Below are 19,258 nucleotides of genomic sequence, written 5' to 3'. Positions count from 1 at the left end.
AATAAAAGGGAAGTTTAAACATCCCGAACAGCGCTAGTGCAGGTAAAACTCGTTGTGGTTTAAAATGCATCATCAGTTGACTTGTTTCAGTGGGCTGTAGAAAAGCTCACTTTATAGCTAGGCCTTAAACCTTTTTGCCTTTTTAAAAATTCTGTGATGAATTCGGTGTTTTGAATTGAATTTGTAGTCAACTTACTATAGGCGCAGTACTCCAGATATATGTCGAAAGCAGCCCACTGTGATCATCGCCATGTTACAACTTTTCTTAACTTGGGGCCAATTACAATGAGAATAAAAACAAGAAAGATGAACGACTACATTAACATTGCGACTATGCGACTGTTTCATTTGTCTAGTAGTTACATAGACCAATATTGCTAGACTTGGGCAAATAGAACGCGTTTGCTAGGAAAGTTCAAATAAAATTGAATTTCAGTTTTCCTTTCTCAGATGTATCTTTTAAATGCTGTACATCTTGATAATTGGATATGTGTCTGCAGACTACCTTTTCAAAAAAAGTACACGATTTGATTCAAGTTTATTGGAAAGCCTACTTGACAACCAATTACATTTATATGGATATTAAAGCAGCATCAACTTTTAAATATATTTCATATCTATGTCAAACATTTGAAACATATAACTTTGGGTGAGAAGCCAGTCGTGTATAGATACATATATATGTCTGTAAAACCTATTTACTGTTTACTCCCTACAAACCTTTTACCCTAATTGTACTGCTTCATGTTTCCCTAGATTTTCTTAAACTGAGATTTGAAACAGTGTGGTAATGCTTCCAGTTTAGCACTGAAGTGTTATGTTATCTATAATTTCCCAAATATTTGATTGTTTTTTGAAAGTTGGAGTTAGGTATAATAAGTTTCTAACTTTACAGTAATTAGTAATTTCTATTGGGGAAAAAGGAGGCCACACTGACGTGTAGTTGTATAAGTTCTTATGAAGTGATAAGGGGTATTCTGTCTCAGCTGAAACGAAAAGACCTGTACCTAAGAAAATGCTTGTTGGATACTGATTATTAACATAGGTATTTACAACATTAGAATTTATTGAAATCCACTTTTCCCGAAAGTAAACACATTGACAGCAGTATTAAAGTAAACGTATTTGCCGTATTGTAAGATATCTATCTATATTTTCTTTATTATTTCCACCGCGGAACGAAAAATTGTCATAATGTCCAAAGCACATGCGCGGTATAGGCCAGGTGCGAATAATGGGTAAAATGTCATAGGGTAATTGGAGAATAAAAGCTCCTTTCATCTGAGCGCCAAGTTAAAATATGTGGCAAAGGTTTACATTTTGAACCTATATTTCCACGCATTTACACTTTGATTTAATCGTCAATGTAAACTGCAACAGGTGCTCTGGGGAGTTATTCTCTTCCCTATTCTGAAAAGGCAGATCTGGTGAGTATTTTTTTTTAAATGAATAAAGAGAAAACTTTATTGCGTGCAATCCTGTTTCACCACCTTCGCACAATTTAAAGGGATTACTGCATTTATTTTAACCCAGTGCAATAATAAGTTTTTTAACCGAATAATCAGGTGCGAATATTTCCCTCCCCACAGAAAATCGCTGGTATTTTTTTTAAACGACGTGAGCCTCGGTATGGCTACATGTGTATAGAATGACATTTAATTTTTTTAAGTGCAAATTGGGGAGGGGGAAGGGTTGGAATAAAGTGCACAGGTTTAGGCTGCTCACAGATTGCAAAAACGAGATTTGAAAATATTATTTCAGGCTGTTCTGTCAAAAATAGTTTCCACTCCACAGTAACACACATTTTAATTATTCATTGCATTTTGATATGCCAGTCAATTAAAGGTTAATTTTATAAATCATTCTGAAACAAACCAACTACTTGCATGCACTCCACAACGAGTCTGCCAGCAAAGGAATGAATGCATTAAAATTTAAATGACTTTTACAAGAAACTTACACATTACAGTAATTTACAGAAGGTCACTATAATATTATTTGAGAAAAATAACCTAAGTCTAGCAAATACCTATTCATTAAATGAATAGACGTTCGCACGCAGACAAAATAGAAAAGCTATAACTTCACTGGTGCCATTGCTTTAAATCAATAATCATATAAAGTCGTTATCTGTTTTAATTCATAGCATTACATTTTGAGGGGCTGTTTCCTCTTCAACTGTTAACCTGAACATGACAAATCACACTTCATGCAAACGGCTTGTTATGAATAAACACTTAACAGTTGAAAGTGAGCAAGTGAAAAAAAATCAATCATTTTTAAAAGCTAAAAATGCTGCTGTACTGTTTGCCCCAGGAGAACAAAAACTATTAGAAAAGACATACACTAAAGTGTGTGTGTGTTTGTTATATAGCTACATAGACAGGTAGTTACATTAAAAAAAAATCCGGGTATAAGCAAAAGACGTTCACCTTATTTTAGCCGCAATGCTCACTGTGACTCGCGCATGATGAAGATCGAAATTATTTTTCATCAAGTTTCAAAGGATGTGGCCTTTCGGAGCGAGGTGTTCTGAACCGGTTGATATCTTGAGTCTTCTAATTAAAGACAATAGGTTCTGATGACATCTTTGTCCTAGAGCTCCACCAAAAATGGTAATGAAGCTTAGCTAAGGACGACGCCTAGATCTGGTCACACAGATTACCTGTGCTGAGAGTCACCCTTACACACGTTGTCACCTTGAATGAAAGACCACGTATAACCTTCTGTCTCCATTCATAATTCAAAGTCAATTAGCTATTTATTATGATAATAACTTTTATGTATAGCATAGTGAAACGGTTTGGAAGACGGCGCTAGGTCGAAGTAGTTTGCTTTTAAGTCACTGTTTATGCATGGCATTGAATAGCTACATGACAAACATGATTTCCACCTCAATGGCAGCAAACCAACACTTTACTCGCTTGTTATTTAAAGCCTCGAAATATCAAAGAGAGGGGAATTCCGAAAGAAGTTCTCCCTAGTAGACCTACTCTTTCCCAGGGATGCGATAGAAGACATAGCCACCGAAAGAATCTGATTAATAATGCATTTTAGCACCACTGGATTTTGCCATTCTAATAAGCTTTAAAGTCTCCTAGAAATAAATGGCATAAATAATGATAAAGCTGCCCTTTCTTTACCCTCTCTGTCTGAATTTTCCTGGGGAGATGCTTTTAGAAAAACGTTAGCAAAAGCAATGAAATCGCTATCAGTTTGGAACCTATCTACTACATCCATTGTCAAATGGGTTAATGTTAAACCCACTACTTATTAGAGGACCACATGAAGGAGGTTGGGTGCTTGATGCACAAAGGAATATGAAATTAATAGCGGTTTGAAAATATATGTAAATATGTATTTATTACTATTGTGGGGACACCACTTAACGTGGTGAAAATTTAGAGTGCACTTCATCAGGGGCAAGTGCTCTTATTAAAAAGTGAAACACTGCACAGTACTTTAAACAATTGAGCTTCATGTTTCAATAGGATTATTAGCCTCTTGGGAAAGCATAATCAAGTAAAAACTAAACAGTGTATCATCATCATTATATCTGTTGGGAAAAGAGTTAAGTCAGGAAATAAAATAATATACTTGTATTCTGTGCATAGGCAGGTATGGAAGAATTTAACTATTTGGGGCTCCAATTCAATACAATAAATGACTCCATGTGCATTTATAAGCCGCTGTCCACCTCCAATGTATTTATGTTGACGTCCATTGCCAGCCGGCAGGGCAAGCTCTGTACCTGTGTCCATTGGAGCAGTAATGCGGTTGAACGAGTGTTTGGCTGGCGTTCATATGCTAATTGGGCTGTTATTAGCGAGTTACTAAAGAGCTGAGAGGGGAACTCGATCGACCATTAGAGGGAGATCTCAGAGCACATACAGAGCTCTAAACCAACACACACTCTCTGTACAGGACTGTCCGCTCACTGAGACATCCAGTCAGCCACTTTTACACCAATCCATGAGAATGCTGTGGAAATTAGCGGACAATATCAAATATGAGGAGTGTGAGGTAAGCAATTTTATATTAGCTTAAAAAAAATAAAAAATGCAGTTTTCAATGCACCGTCGAGTGAAAGAACATCTATGCATCACCTTCCATTTAAATCGAATATTGCAAAGTTTTTTTAAGCATTAAGCATGCTTCCACAAATATCTATTCTATACAAAATACAATACGATAAAAAAACGTGAAGTAATCAGCTATTCGGCTTAATAATATTGCAAAATAATGCAAACCCCGATAGCAGTATGTATACCTAAGTCTCTATTGTGTGTCAGTAGCTCACGTTTGTAAACAATACTGGAAACGAGATTTAAGACATATGTCCATTAGGTTAAAAAAAATCTGAGATGTGATCTATTTGAGAAATTTGGCTACAAACTTTCATTTATAGATTTTTTAAAAAAATCTTTAAAAGGACCGTATGTTGGCGACGTTTGTGAAGGCAAAAAAAAGCTGTAAAATGTTAAGTTTTCTGTGTTATTGTCATAAAGCACTGTGGCAAAGTAAAACTTTGATCCGCAACTGAAGGAAGTGCATTTTTGTAAAACTCGAATGAATTGCCATCAACTAAAATTTGTATCTGTCTGCATTTGTTAATAAACGTTCGTTCCCTCCCTCCACCCCCCCCCCCCACACAACCGCCCATTGAAACATTGAAATCTGCGCCAAATTGTGTTGCCGTTCTGATTAAAGGATTTGTGTAATGTGTGTGGAAATGGCAGCAGACATTTGATGGTTACGGCTAAAGGCCGTGGCTGTGCCCGGATTGAGAAAGTTGATCTGCAGACTTTGCTAGGTAATATTTGGGGAGTTGTTTTGGAGTTGTACAGCCAGTCAAACGGGTTTGTACAGCAGGCTAGAAGACAGCTCCGCACCGCCGGTTAAACCAAGCAGCCCTTTAGTTTCACTTTTTCCTGGAACTTAGTTTTTTTTTAAAAGAAAGAAAGCAGAGAAAAGTATGAAGAATCGGCGCGATCTTCCGGCGAAGCACATTAACGATCAAAGCTGAAATCCGTTTATTTGGAACTGGCTTCGAGCTGAGTTTAGACAAAAGTGCTGTTTTTAGGATCTCAGTAGGGAGCAGCTTGCGTGAAAGTGCGTGAAAACGAATGAGGGCTTTGGAGACTCCATAGTGTCTCTGTCGCTCCCTCCGTCTCTTAACTTTTAACCCATTGCACGATGGATCAGGCTGCTAGTGACCCGGGATCAGGGCAGCGCACGGCTCCGGGAAAATATCTGAAAAGGAAGCGAGCTGAGGGCTCAGGTAGTCTCTCCCCAGCCAGGAAACGAGTGGCCGCCGACATGCCTTTGGCATTTTCTGGATTTTCACACGATAACGAGGTGCAAATTCCTTCTCGTGTCACTCTCTCTTTCTTTTCTCCCGTCCCTTTCTCTCTCTCTCTCTCTCTCTCTCTGTCTCCATCCTTTCTTTTCCTCCCCCCTCTCTCTCTCTCTCCCTCGCTCTCTCACTTTCGCATGCCCCCGATCACTTTAAAATGTTCTCTTCCCTGTGATTCGCCAGACCCGGCAGTGTGTCCCCCTCTTCTCTCTCTCTCTCTCTCTCTCTGTGATTAGATACACTGATTCTTTATTCAATGGACGTCATTTATAACAGACACCACCTCTAGTTGCTTCCTCGCTTCACGCTCGATTTCCGACCATTCTTCCCTTATTAAGTATTCGTGTAATATTAATAGTCATGAATATCTGCTATTATGTGCGGAATTGAAGCCGCGGCTCGCCGTTAGAGGAGGAGAAAGGAGGGGAAGAGAAAAAAAAAAGTTTGAGAAATCTATCGACGTGACGCCCTGAAACTAGACACAATTCTGATATTTTTTTTGGTGTGTTCCCAATGAAGACATTTTTCAAGTTCTGATGGATTCTGCTGCCTTGCTCCTGCATGTGACTCCCCGGCGTTGTGATCGTGTTGTAGTTGTATAGTACCGGACTGTTTTTTTCCAATTTTCTACTCTAGGTCTCTCTCTTTTTTCCCCCCGACGAGCTCAGATCAGACTGTCCGCAGATGTTAGTGCACAGTTTCTCGGCGATGGTGAGTTACAGTGAGATGGCACTAGATTTAAATCAGACCCCAAACTGGTAGCACTTTCGATGTTGAAACCTTAGCATACCTCCTATGAGAAATAATATTTTGCTGAATTCTCCCCTCGTGATACTTTACATTTATTGCCTTTAAAAACTTATGCTTGCAATCACGCCACCGCAACAAAAATGCAATGGGTTTTTAAAAAAATTTAAACGCAACTTTAATGTCTGATTTCATTGCAGGATCGGCACGATGGGACCAGTAATGGGACTCCACGGTTGCCCCAGTTAGGGACGGTCAACCAGTCTCCATATCCGACCGCCCCGCCGTTATCTCACACCCCTAACACGGACTTCCAGCCACCCTACTTCCCTCCTCCGTACCAGCCCATCTACCCGCAGTCACAGGACCCCTATTCCCATGTGAACGACCCCTACTCGCTGAACTCGCTGCACCCGCAGCCGCAGCCGCAGCACCCGACCTGGCCGCAGAGACAGAACCAGGAAGCGGGGATTCTGCACCAGCACCGCGGGCTGCCCCAGCTAGCCGGCCTGGACCCGCGCAGGGAGTACCGGCGGCCCGAGGTCCTGCTCCACAGCACCCACGGACTCGACTCCGGGCTGGGGGACTCATTGCCCATCCACAGCATCGCACACGCCATCGAGGATGTACAGGTAGCTCAAATGCAACCCTTTGGATTTTTTAAAAATTTATTTTATTGCTTTTTGCAGTTTAAGGAACTGTTTTCGAATCAGAGGGGATTTTTTAATATCTGTACAAAAATCTGCTTTACTGAACCCTTGATCTACTTGAGAAGATTTTAATAATAACATCGACAAACAAGCACATATGTGGGAGCCGTTTTGTACCCCTTTATTGGCAATAAAGCAGCACAAGTCAAAAAATGTATTAGTTTTTAAAAAGCTGACTAGCACATGTTTTAGTGCTACATGTTAAATGCGAACGGATTCCTCTGTTACATGGATAGAAATAGATATTTATGGTCTTCAATTAATTACATTTAACATTCGTGTTTTTAATTTTTTTTTGTTGCATTTTACTAAATAATTAGGTTCCACCAGAGTACATTGAATTACTCGGTGTGTTTTATTCAATATTTCAACTTGGCAGAGCAGATTTATTTCAATCTGTACTTTCTTGAGTGCTTCAAAGAGGGGAATTGTTTTTTTTTAAATAATTCTGTGGATACTTTAATTCCCCCCCCCCCCCCCCACCACCCACCCCGAGAAAATAAGGGATGTTTTATTAGCTGCACCGAGTTACTAAAGCTGGTTTCAATGCTCGTGGTCATTGTGGAGTTACAGTTCCGAGGTTGTAACAGTACAAAAGACATGTGCTTGCATTGTGTTAAATTGTCATTTTTTTCAGTGTAGAAGAGAATTGTGTTTTTATATTATATCATAATACGAACTCCTTTCTTCATCAATAATCTGAAATAATTATTAGAACGATATTGCTTAGCTTGCAAACAAAAGATGCATATTAACCCAGAATGAAAAACAGCCGCCCTGTTGGCCGGCTGAGTTTGAGGCTATGCTTTTTCGAAACACTACTTTTAATTTCGTAAAAAAAAATGCCGATTTTAAAGCTCTCGTAAAATATTCATAAGCAAGGAACCGTCATGCATTCATTTCCAAACAAATACTCATTATGAATGCTTAGAGCGATTGAAAGCTGTTCAACATTCCACTTAATACCTGCGGCTATACTTTACTTAAATGTGACTGGCTCTTTAACACACAAAAAAAAATCTGCTGTAAACAAGCTTACAAATACAGCCTCAACTGTATGATATGCGTCTCCACTACTCCGGGAGAATATTTAACAACAAAGGCATAATCTGTTGACAAAAAGATGCTATAGAGAGAAGAAGAGAAAAAAATAAGTCTAAATGGTTCAGCTTATTTTTGTGCGACTGTGCTTGTGTGATACCGGAATTAAAAAGCCCCTACCTTCGTGAATTATTTGTTCAATGTTTGTATTTCAGTAATGTGGGAGAGCCTGCCGATCTGGCTTTGGAATGTAATCATTATTATGAAGCCTCTTTAACACTCTGGTGTCAATTGTTCAAATTGTCAAAGTGGTGCCAATTGTGTACATCTTTGTAGTGTTGGGAGTAAAACGGGTGTTTAGCGCGTTTAGCCACGATTATCGGGGGGGAAAATATTCTTTTACATCACTTTTAAAGTATATAGTCTCCCAGATTATAAACCTTTTAAACAAAACGGCTCTTAGTAAAAAAACAACAAATCAAAACCTCGATAGATTCAGTCACGTTCTTGATCGTTTTAAATGCATGGCTGATGTGGACGGAGTGCCAGCATTAATTTTAACAACTAACCTGACTTAAAATCAAAAATCACTTGGGGCAAGTTGCGCGTGAATGGTTGAACCACATTTTGAGAGGAAAATATAACGGAGAATCTACCAATAATGTACTGGGAAACTAGTGTTGATTATAGATGGAGAGTATAATAGTAATAAATAATAATAAAGAAAAAAAATCAAAGCTGAATGGATGATGTTAGATCTGTCGCTGACATTGCAGCGGCGTTTTGGAAGTGAGTGTTATTTGTAAATGAACTGGCTGTTCTGCACTGATTGCCAATCGTTCAGTCTCAGTAGAATTCGTGTCGAATTGGCGAACATATTCCGACGCTGCATTGCATGTCGGTGTTGAAATGAACAGACTTGCTCTCACTTAATGATTCCAGTAACAAGTAAAAGCTGAGGACAAAATGCATTTCCGAAAGGAACCTGCTAGGGGATGGTCGTCAGAACGATTTACACCCCCTAACACACACACACATACACACACACATTCTATCTTACATAGAGAAATGATCAAATACACAAATCTCACAACTTCAGTTGTTCCATTAAACACAAAAACCATTTACTATAACGAAAATAAAAATCGTTTTCCGCCTTATGCAAATGTTGAACAAAGAACGGGCATTATCATTCTGTTATAGCACGGTATTATCATTTTTGTTCAGAAGAATGGCCCAGGCTCTGGGTGGATTGTTGCAACTTCTAACGTGGCTCAGTTTCACGCAGTTCCTGCCATGCTAATGATTGTCTGCAGTCTTTATTTCCACAAGTTTACGGTACTATTTTTTTTTTAAATTCCATTTCAGCATGTTGATGACCAAGGTATTAACATCCAGGACCATACCGTCATTAAGAAAGGCAAGTTTTTATTTTGCTTCTCATCCAACATGTTTGTACAGGCGGTACACAGCCCAGCAAATCTTGGCTGCTGTACTCCAGTTTATTGTGTGTAACATCTAATGACAAACTAGGGACTGAAGACAATTAAGAAACAGCCATGATGGCTTGCAGGGCAGTCCTTAGCTGCTTTCTTTTTTGGGTTCCGTGAGGGGACTCACACAAAATATCCTGTCTGTACATCTCAGACTCTGAACGTTGGTGTGGATTTAAGGAATTCCTTACAGTTGTGCTCCTTTAATGAGCAAAGGAATTAGGGAGCATATAAATCAAACCAAATGCCTGAACTTGCAGAAGCAATTATACTGTCGATTGGCGTTACATGCTTTTGAGGGTCTGGTTAGTCATGTGCATTTAGACGTGTATTTATTTCTATGGAGCTTTGGTTGGGAAATATGCATTCTTAGCTTAGCCACCCTAAAGATCTGCCTGCTTTCATTGCTAAGTTGCTTATTGTGAAGTTACTACAGGATTGATTTGATTCTGATTATATATATATCGAATTAAAGTGTATACATACTATATATAACATCTATTATATATATATTATATATAGTGCGTGTAAACACACTAATTCGTAAAACTGCAGCATACGATTAAATGGCTTAAGTTTCATCTTTCTACTTCTCCAGGTTTTGTCACGTCAAATTACATGTGCAAGGGATAAATCTTAAGAGATGCTCTTTCCACGTCGACATGATAATTGGCTCTTTTATTAGTAATCTCAAGAGTTCGTTTAACTCCTATTGTCTCTATTAGCCTCCCCAGAGCTATTAATGTCACAAGTGATCTATCCGGAACTAGAAGCTCGACGTCTTCAAAGATCCAGAGTAGATTTCCAGTGGCATAAAGAGAAACCCAAAGCAGTGCGCTTGATTACACTGCAAAGGTGCTTTTTTTGTGGGGAAACATGTAAACGGTAATATTTATAGAAACAAAGCAGAGACAAAATCTCTAACCTATATTTTAGACGGTCAGTCAATATGAAAAATGAACGGTTTGATAACTGCACGAAGCTGCACTGGATGATTCTCTGGAGTTAAGAGGAAATTTAGCCATTCGGTGGCTTTGTTGCATTGTTTAAAGGGTCTAATTCTGCACCGATGATCAGAGCCACACAATGGCTCACTTTTAGCCGAAGTGCGCTCTTTTTATCTGAACAGTTAGAGCGACCCGTTGACTAAATGGAGGTTACTTGGCGAAAACGCCTGCTTTAATTTCCTGTAAATCACATCGGGTTTTTTGTTGTTGCTGTGCACTGATAATTTGAAGCAAGGAGTTGACGTGTTGATGTTCCGGTATGTGTGCGTCCGTTTTGTAGACAGAAGCAATATGACTATTTTACTCCCGCGCTGAGTGCTGGAGGATGCAAGTACAGATTCAGAATGCAACGCAACCGAATTAGAAGAGAATAAAACAAAATATTAGCAACCAGCACATCTAGTTATTGTAATGCATGTGCTATTGCAAAATAAATCCATTGACAGCAATTGAGTCTGAACAAATAAGTTTAAATACAAAAATGAATGAAGCACAATGCAAAGCAATGCTAGGGGGTTAAAGGAGTAACGGGAATAGATAAGAATATGTATTTACTCTTGACTTGTAATGCAAGGCGTATATTTGTGTTGCATTGAATCGCAGGGGCATTTTCTATTACACAAATGACTTTACTGTGATATTGACCGACATAACGTTTCAAAATTGGTCTTGGTAGCAAAATGCACAGTTATTAGCAACATAACTTTGGAAAGACAATATTATCAATAAAGACGTGGTACGCTGCAATTCGATCTGAATGTGCTGCATTTTGCTCAAATGATCGGACTGCATTTTATTTCAGTTTTAAAATGCACAATCTAAAGTCCAATTCGGTGTAGAGGACAGAGTGCATTAGTGTGCACAGCGAATGCTGCTTATGATGACAATACATCCCAATAATGTGACAAAGGCCTTGCTTTATTATCGACTCTTTCATAAAATCTAATCCGAATCGGTCCAATTGAATTTTTTAAATATTGTACAGAGGTTGGCGTTGCTGGGTTAGTGGGGACCACAACTGCAGAGAGTTGTAAAGTGATCTTTTATGTTAGATTATGGAAATGGCAGAGGTGTACTCTTCAGGGGGTGGTTATTGATTTGTCTGATGGTTCTGTTTCAGGTCCCATGTCCCTATCTAAGTCTCACAGTGGGGCTGTCACCTCGATCTCACTCAATAAGGACGGGCTCTTTGGCGGGGTTGCGAACCCGAACGAGGTGTTCTGTTCAGTTCCGGGTCGCCTCTCCCTCCTCAGTTCAACATCAAAGTACAAGGTGACGGTGGCGGAAGTGCAGAGACGCCTGTCTCCGCCCGAGTGTCTCAACGCCTCCTTGCTGGGAGGAGTGCTCAGGAGGTGAGGGCTACTAGTACGTTGGGTACCCTCCTACTCAGCTCCGCTTCATAGTAGGACAACACACACATCAGTGAAACTCCCTTTTTACAACACATCTCACTATTACATTATTTTAGTAATGTTACCATTATTTATTTCCGCCATTTGCTAATTGTTTTTGTTTCCCATAACCCTTAAAGGGCAATTATCACATTTTAGGTGTAGTTGTTAATACTTGCAATGCAGATTTTTTTAGTTCTATACACACATGACTGTTCCATTAGATTGACCAACAATCTCTGCCAGTAGATTGAAAAACACACACTGAATACTGTAATAAATGAAGGGCAATATATATTTTCATAAGAACTACTTATTACTTATATTCTTAACTATTTTAAATACAATATTTATTAGACAGCCTTCCATAGGGCATTTTTAATACCTTCACAATTTAAATGGCACAAGTGCCAAGCTGTTAAATCAAATTCATTCAAAAATCAAATGCATTAAAAAAATTCGTTTTAGATTATTAAAGGTTTGGATTAGAAAAGGGTGTAACTTTTACTCCACAGCGGAACCGTGACTCCGTTTGAAAACTGCTTTGTAATCTGAAAATGAACATTTTTCTTTTTTTTTTGTAGTGAAAGTCTCTACACTTTAGAATTATTAATATGTGAAAAACGCGTGTGACAGGATGTGTATGCATTTGCAATTTAACCATGAGCTCCCCCCTTTTTTCAATAGGGCGAAATCTAAAAATGGAGGCAGGTCATTAAGAGAAAAATTAGACAAAATTGGATTAAATTTACCAGCAGGTAGACGCAAAGCTGCTAATGTTACGCTGCTAACCTCACTTGTTGAGGGTAAGTAAACTTTATTGCATTTTTCCTCATATGCAGACAAAGGCACAATAATAGCATGGGATGCTCCAATACTGTACAAGAGCGGGAAATTTTGTTTTTTGTGAAGCCACGTGCCCTTATGTAACCCGCACCAGCATTCAGCAGTCGTTGCCTCGTGTTAACCCTTCAATGAGGTGACAAGCAACAAAGCGCTGTCTGCTTTAGTACTGAACATTGTAATGGCTGGCTCCTAGTGTATACAGTAAGCATTCGGCAGGGTTATTAGATCGCTGGAAGAGTATAAAGAGCCTGGCATGACCAGATATCGCCAGAGGATGGGCTGCATGTTGTGAGGAATGTAGGAAGGTTGAACATCGATGTTTGGGGGGGGAGGGGGGGTGAATTAATTAATTTGTACATTTGGCTACTAATGATTGAAAAACTCTTCAAACGAATGGGGTGCTAATGAGAAACCCAATGTCACAGTTTTGTTCATCAATTAAATATCGTTTTCAGGATTGTTGGGTTGAAAAAAAATTGTGCAAAGCAGACGTCACAGAAAGAAAGTTCAGTACAGGGGAATCTTCATTTACCTAATTTGTAGAATGCGACAATCAACGGATTATCCTAATGCTATTGAACGCATTAAGTTATGTGATTAGAGAATAAGAAATAGAGTCCAGCCCCTCCGACTTATTTCAGGTTTTGGATGGATGTCTTAAAACTGCCCGAAGACTGAAATAGGTTGTTGTATCTGTTTATAATTGAGGCTCATTTTGTGCAGAGTCTGGGTTGCAGTATCGCCACAAGTATGTTGAGAACGGTCCAGTGTGTCAGGGTCTTGCGGAGAAAGGTTCTTAAAGAAAATCATTACATGAATCTGATTATGGTTCTGGGTTATTATTAGCCAAGGGTGGATTCACGCGTAGATGGTTTGCTGATAAATGTGTGACCAGTTGGATTTCTAAGGGGCAGGCTGTTGGACTGTGTCCTGTTGTTATTGTTTATGATCTGTTCCATTTTATGGAAACGAGTTACTGGCCTGTGCCTTTGAAGCACTAATTGGCGCATGCGTCCTTCCGGAGCTGGCTAATGGCAGGAAGCCCTGCAGTAAAACCCAACTGGTTCAGGAAATTAAAACCAAAGGCTTTGAAATCAACAAAAAGACAGGGTTCTAGAGAATGATGTATTCTAGCCGATCAAGAGGAACAGATATCTGTTGTTTGCAAGGATAGTTTTTTTTTTAAGTGCTTAGTTATGCAATACTTATACACTGGGAAACCGTGTATTAATTTAACATTATATCGACCAGTTAATTTTGATGACAAAAAATTGTGAATCGTTGATTCTTCATGGTGCATTGTACTGAACTGCAGGAGCATTTGGTTTGAATCATGTTTCCTTTAACTATGAGGTGTTGCTCTATTTCTGCCTGGTCAATGAACTGCTTCTATATTCTTTACCGGGTTGCTGCGGTTGATCTGCAAACAGTTCTTTTTACAATCAGCAGAAGTTCAAACATATCCACACAACTCAACCTTTTACAAAGTGCTGTCTAAAGCCAGTCTGGGCCTTGGGAACCATTCCGCTATAATGTTTCCTTCTAATGTTTATGAGCCAACATGTGAACGATTGCAAAAAAAACGGCCATTGCTGTACTGTATTACTACAGCACGCTTTGTTGTTTAGTTGCATTGGGGTTTACGGAACACAGGCTTAAGTGCAAGAGGATGTTGTATAGACATGGTTTGGACTGGTACTGAATGCATGACAACAAAAGAGATATTGTCAATTTATTTGATATTCTATCCAGTTCACTACTTAGCTCCTCGTAATGTCGTTAAATGACTCACTGAAGCTTTCCGAGTTTTTTTTATTGCATGCTTCAAATATTTAGCTTGTGACAAATGCTAGTGTGAGGGATCCAGCAGGGTACTTTTGAACTATTTCTTACATTATGATGCTGAAAGAAACCCGGAGTGCAGCATGCGGATGTTAGTTATCATGCAATACAATCTAAATATTTAAAGAGCCACTACCATTTTTGCTGCTGGGCAGTTCCAATAGTAAAGTGATCATTTTAAACAAACCTGCAAGCAATATAGCCTACTACCCTCCTTATCTCAGTCATGTCGTTACATTTAATCGACTTAATATATAGCTCCAACCAAATTTCAATAATGCAAGTAAAAAGGCAGCCATCTTTTACAGGGCTATAAAATGGTTTTGAGCCACTTAAAATGTAATATGTCAAACAATTCTATTAAACATTTTGAGAACGGTTGCTGGCATTAGTTTGCTTGTTATATCAATTCAACATCATGGAAACCAATTACGTTTTACAATTTGAATTTAAAGCATTATGCATACATTTATATATATATATATAATATCTACATTTTACACATGCCATTCATTTCGCTGTCCAGGTGAAGCTGTGCATCTTGCCCGAGATTTTGGTTACGTTTGCGAAACAGAATTCCCAGCCAAAGCAATAGCTGAGTACGTCAACCGGCAACATTCCGACCCCAATGAACAAGTGACTCGCAAAAACATGTTACTCGCGACAAAGTGAGTCCTTTCTTTTTAATGGAGACTTCAATTGTGCTCTTTCCCCGTCTGTCTTCCGTTCTGCAATTAAAGTCGGGCACGCGGGGTGCAGGAAATGCTCGGGTTGTGATGGAGCGAGTTCTTGGATTCCAAATTGGACAACATGAATATCCTAAAATTGACCATTTGGATTCTTACAAGTGTTAGAGCTATGAGATAGATGGTAAAAGTTTAACTGTAACATGTGAACTAGTGGTTGATAACAGCATATACAGGGCACTCGCACCTTGTGTGCTTGTATTGTCATTATTAGTATTAATTTTATGACCTGCTGCTATCAATAGCAGTGCCGCCTCAGTTGGTGTCCAATGCTTTCACTGTCAGAGGACACAAGCCACCGTCATGTTGGGAGGTCACACATCAGAGGGAGTTATTTAAGCCATAATATTTTGCCAGCAGTTAGTAAACATTATTTAGCAGTGGGTTTAGCCGAGCCGCTTGGATGAAAAGACGTGTGAAAAGTGAATTATCTACGTTGAAATGTTGCAGGAAATTTCCAGGTTGTTTTCTAGCCTTTGATTAAGAATTTGAAATGTCACCGAAGGGTATTGTGGTGCATGAGCGTTGGGAGGTTGGTGGTGCAATTTGTATCGATTGTTACACTCCCATTGAAAGAAGCATTCTTTCAAAAGGTGCAACACAAAACATCTAGAAATATATTTTATATAGTTCTATAGACTTTCTCAATGGATTCAATACTCCAAACATAACCATAAACACACACAGCACTGTCCACAAAGTACATACATATACACATACATACATGCAGGCAGACATATATACACACACACACATACATGCAGACATATACACACACATACATGTAGACAGACATATACACACACAGGCAGGCAGACATATACACATACATACATGCAGGCAGACATATACATACATACATGTAGATAGACATATACACACACACATACAGGCAGGCAGATATATACACACAAATGCAGGCAGACATATACACATATACTCGTAGACAGATATATACACACACATACAGGCAGGCAGGCAGATATATACACACATACAGACAGGCAGACATACACACATAAATGCAGGCAGACATATACACATACATGTTGACAGATATATACACACATACAGGCAGGCAGGCAGACATATACACACATACATGCAGGCAGACATATACACACACATACATGTAGACAGACATACACACACACATATAGGCAGGCAGATAGATACACACATACAGACAGGCAGATATATACACACATACGTGTAGACAGACATACACACACACATACAGGCAGGTAGATATATGCACACACATACAGGCAGGCAGATATATACACACACAGATACATGCAGGCAGACATATACACACATATACAAAAACATACATACAGACACATATGGACACACACATATACAAATGCAGACAGACATATACTCACACATACCCACATACATACACAGACATATTTCATAGGAGCTGGGTAATATATATAGTGATTATTTTATACACCCTCATTACTCTGATTTTTCTAAGGGTGGAGTGTTAGTGAAGAACACCTTTGTTATCACCCCTCTGTATTCCGAATCTTAATTTGAATTTAACGTACCAAAATGCTATTTGTACATTGATTTGCATAGGGTGCGCAGAGTATAACAGAACCCCACAATGGGAACAAAGATTAGTTCTGACTGCACCGACATTACTAAGTGAATAACCAGATTGTCGCACAATTGCATTCACTTATTAACATTCTAAACTAGAATGCACTTTGACGTATTGGGGTGTGTTGTGTAACAAAATCGTGGGCATAATGTTACATACGTTGTTTTTTTATGGTAAGTCTAAAATGTAGTTTCTATAGATTGGGAAAAGGCAGAAAATGCTAATAACCCTTGCCAGAATATGCACACTGACTTTCTTGCTCAATGTACGCGATAGAATGTTTCAAAATAACATGTAAATATCAGGAATTTGGAATGAAACTTATTCAATTATGATGAATTCATACAAATAGTCGGAATGGATTTTATGTTAATTTAAATTCAGTTAAGACAATAATCTGTCAAGAGGGAGAGGCAATATCAAAAATGTGTCCTGTATAATAGTGTAGTGAAAACCTCTATAAAGCTATCCTTAAAAGAGTTGTCCATTCTTATCCAGGACAAAAATGTATTCATAAAGCATTGGTAAATGATCCAGGGCCGTTTCAAAGGTGATCTGCCATCGAGCCCTTGTTAACTCTGTACCTGTGTCATGTTTACCAGCGAGGAAGGGCGGAGTGCTTCCGGAAGTTAACTTGAGTACAGTTCCCCCCAAAAAACTGCTGAATAAAAGTTTTTTCCCCTCGAGATATGCAGTAGCTTCAACATTACAACTTGTTATCTTAATTTTCAGACAAATCTGCAAAGAGTTTACAGACTTGCTGACTCAGGACCGATCTCCTTTGGGGAATTCTCGGCCAGCCCCGATCCTGGAGCCTGGCATTCAGAGCTGCCTCACTCACTTCAGTCTCATCACACACGGCTTCGGGAGTCCCGCTCTATGCGCTGCCATGACCGCCTTGCAGAACTATCTCACCGAAGCACTCAAAGCCATGGACAAAATGTACATGAACAATACTCCCAACAACCACACGGGCGAAAACCCCAGTAAAAGCGGAGATAAGGACGAGAAGCACAGAAAGTAGTGGGATAGTAAAAGTACAATTTCGCAAAAAAAAATTTAAAATTTAAAAGTTGTCATATAGGTGTGACTGTTTCTCCCTCAACCTGGAACCCGGAGCCTTAGCAAGCAGAGCAGGCGATGAAGAATTTTGAACTTTTTTTTGAGGAAAAAAAAATGACACGAAAAGTTTGTGAACTTTTTACCAAGTTAAAGCTTCATCGGACTGCATCCTGATTGACATACCCCCGTTGTTTATCTCTGTTAAGATTGTAGTCACAATCATTTAAAGAAGGTAACGAGGACACATTTTATCAGTATTGTGAATAAACTTGAACAGTTCCTCTGTCATAATCATCGTTGTAGAGAAAAAATCCTCTAAGGTAACGGTCAACTTGAACATTTATTGCAACTTGCAGTTCACGGTATAATAAGGGAAACAGTGTTCATGTATGTATATATTTATTTATGTGTAATTTAATGGGAATTGTAAATATGGTGCGTCTGTTTAAACCTTTATTTTATTTATCTGGTGATATCGTTTACCTCCTGTTAGTGGGTTTTAATCTTCATCAATTACAGTAGTTCTTTCTGTGATTTTATGGTACTTATTTAGAAAGGTATTAGGTAAACTCTGGGATACACATTTTAGCCCTCTGTAGCATGTTGTGCGGATAAGCAGTTGAACAAAATCCAAGAAGGTGGGGGGGAGGGGGGGGGGGGCGGGCGAGTTTTATATGATAAGCATCGAATTTAGTTTATAATACCACAGAAATTTGAATTTAAAAGTAATAATTAAAATAAAAGAAGCATCTGCGATGTTTTTTGTGTTTTAAAATATCCCATGTGTTGTGACAAAGAAATTACCTGACACCATGTCTCCTTCCCTACTGAAAAAAACCAGAGCAATAAACTGATATTGTCTATAGAACGGTTTAGTATTTTATTGTTGAACTGACAGCATTTGGGACGACCTGATATCTTGTATGTCCGCTGGCCAAATTGGAAGCAGTTTTTAGCTGTATTATATAGAGTTGTGTTGGCAATAGTTTACATGCCTGTCGATGTATCATAGCCCTTTGTTACCCAGATAAATAAATATTTGATACGCTTTATGTCGATTTTTTTTATTCAGCGGCTGTCTTTGCCCAGGCGTATTTTTACTTGGCAGTATTTTCCTCCAGCCCTTCAGTGTGGTTTGCAGTAATTGGGTTTAACTCTCCCTTGGCAATTGCTCCCCTGCAATAAACAGCTGAACCCATTGTTTCCCTCAAGTATAATAAAAACTTGAACTTTCAAGTTAGAGTTGAGCAGGCTCGCTCTGGTAGGTTATTGAGTCATAATCAAAATAAATGATAAAACGGGGGGGGGGGGGGAGAAAAAAAGAGAGAAATGTATTGCTAAGGTCTTCAGTATCCTGAAATAATGTACCTAATGATGTGACAAGTCACTAAATAAACCTCGCAGA

The 19,258-nt window shown here is 38.9% G+C and overlaps 1 protein-coding gene across 2 annotated transcripts; it reads left to right on the top strand.

Moving 5' to 3' along the window:
- Window positions 1–3,730: 3,730 nt before the first annotated feature.
- tfap2a (transcription factor AP-2 alpha) lies at window positions 3,731–18,905 on the top strand. 2 transcript variants are annotated; one of them, XM_085993617.1, is made up of 8 exons: window positions 3,731–4,023; window positions 5,993–6,067; window positions 6,304–6,735; window positions 9,223–9,274; window positions 11,475–11,706; window positions 12,433–12,551; window positions 14,960–15,101; window positions 17,524–18,905. In XM_085993617.1, exons 1-8 carry the CDS (start codon window positions 3,973–3,975, stop codon window positions 17,813–17,815), a joined length of 1,395 nt encoding a protein of 464 aa, XP_085849743.1. In that variant the 5' UTR covers window positions 3,731–3,972; the 3' UTR covers window positions 17,816–18,905. The 2 variants fall into 2 exon arrangements, with proteins under 2 accessions (XP_085849743.1, XP_085849742.1); XM_085993616.1 differs by lacking the exon at window positions 3,731–4,023 and adding an exon at window positions 4,691–5,358.
- Window positions 18,906–19,258: the final 353 nt, after the last annotated feature.

This window comes from Somniosus microcephalus, chromosome 7 (genome assembly GCF_052327205.1).
Source record: "Somniosus microcephalus isolate GS21.2 chromosome 7, FLI_Smic_1.0, whole genome shotgun sequence".
In the NCBI taxonomy this organism is placed as follows: domain Eukaryota; kingdom Metazoa; phylum Chordata; class Chondrichthyes; order Squaliformes; family Somniosidae; genus Somniosus; species Somniosus microcephalus.
This window is presented reverse-complemented; position numbering and strand designations above follow the sequence as displayed.

Excerpts from the sequence above, each read along its gene's own strand:
- tfap2a (XM_085993616.1), top strand. The coding sequence starts at position 5,197 with ATGGATCAGGCTGCTAGTGACCCGGGATCAGGGCAGCGCACGGCTCCG. Across the intron at positions 6,068-6,303 it reads TGCACAGTTTCTCGGCGATG|GATCGGCACGATGGGACCAG; the intron begins GTGAGTTACAGT and ends ATTTCATTGCAG. Across the intron at positions 12,552-14,959 it reads GCTAACCTCACTTGTTGAGG|GTGAAGCTGTGCATCTTGCC; the intron begins GTAAGTAAACTT and ends TTCGCTGTCCAG.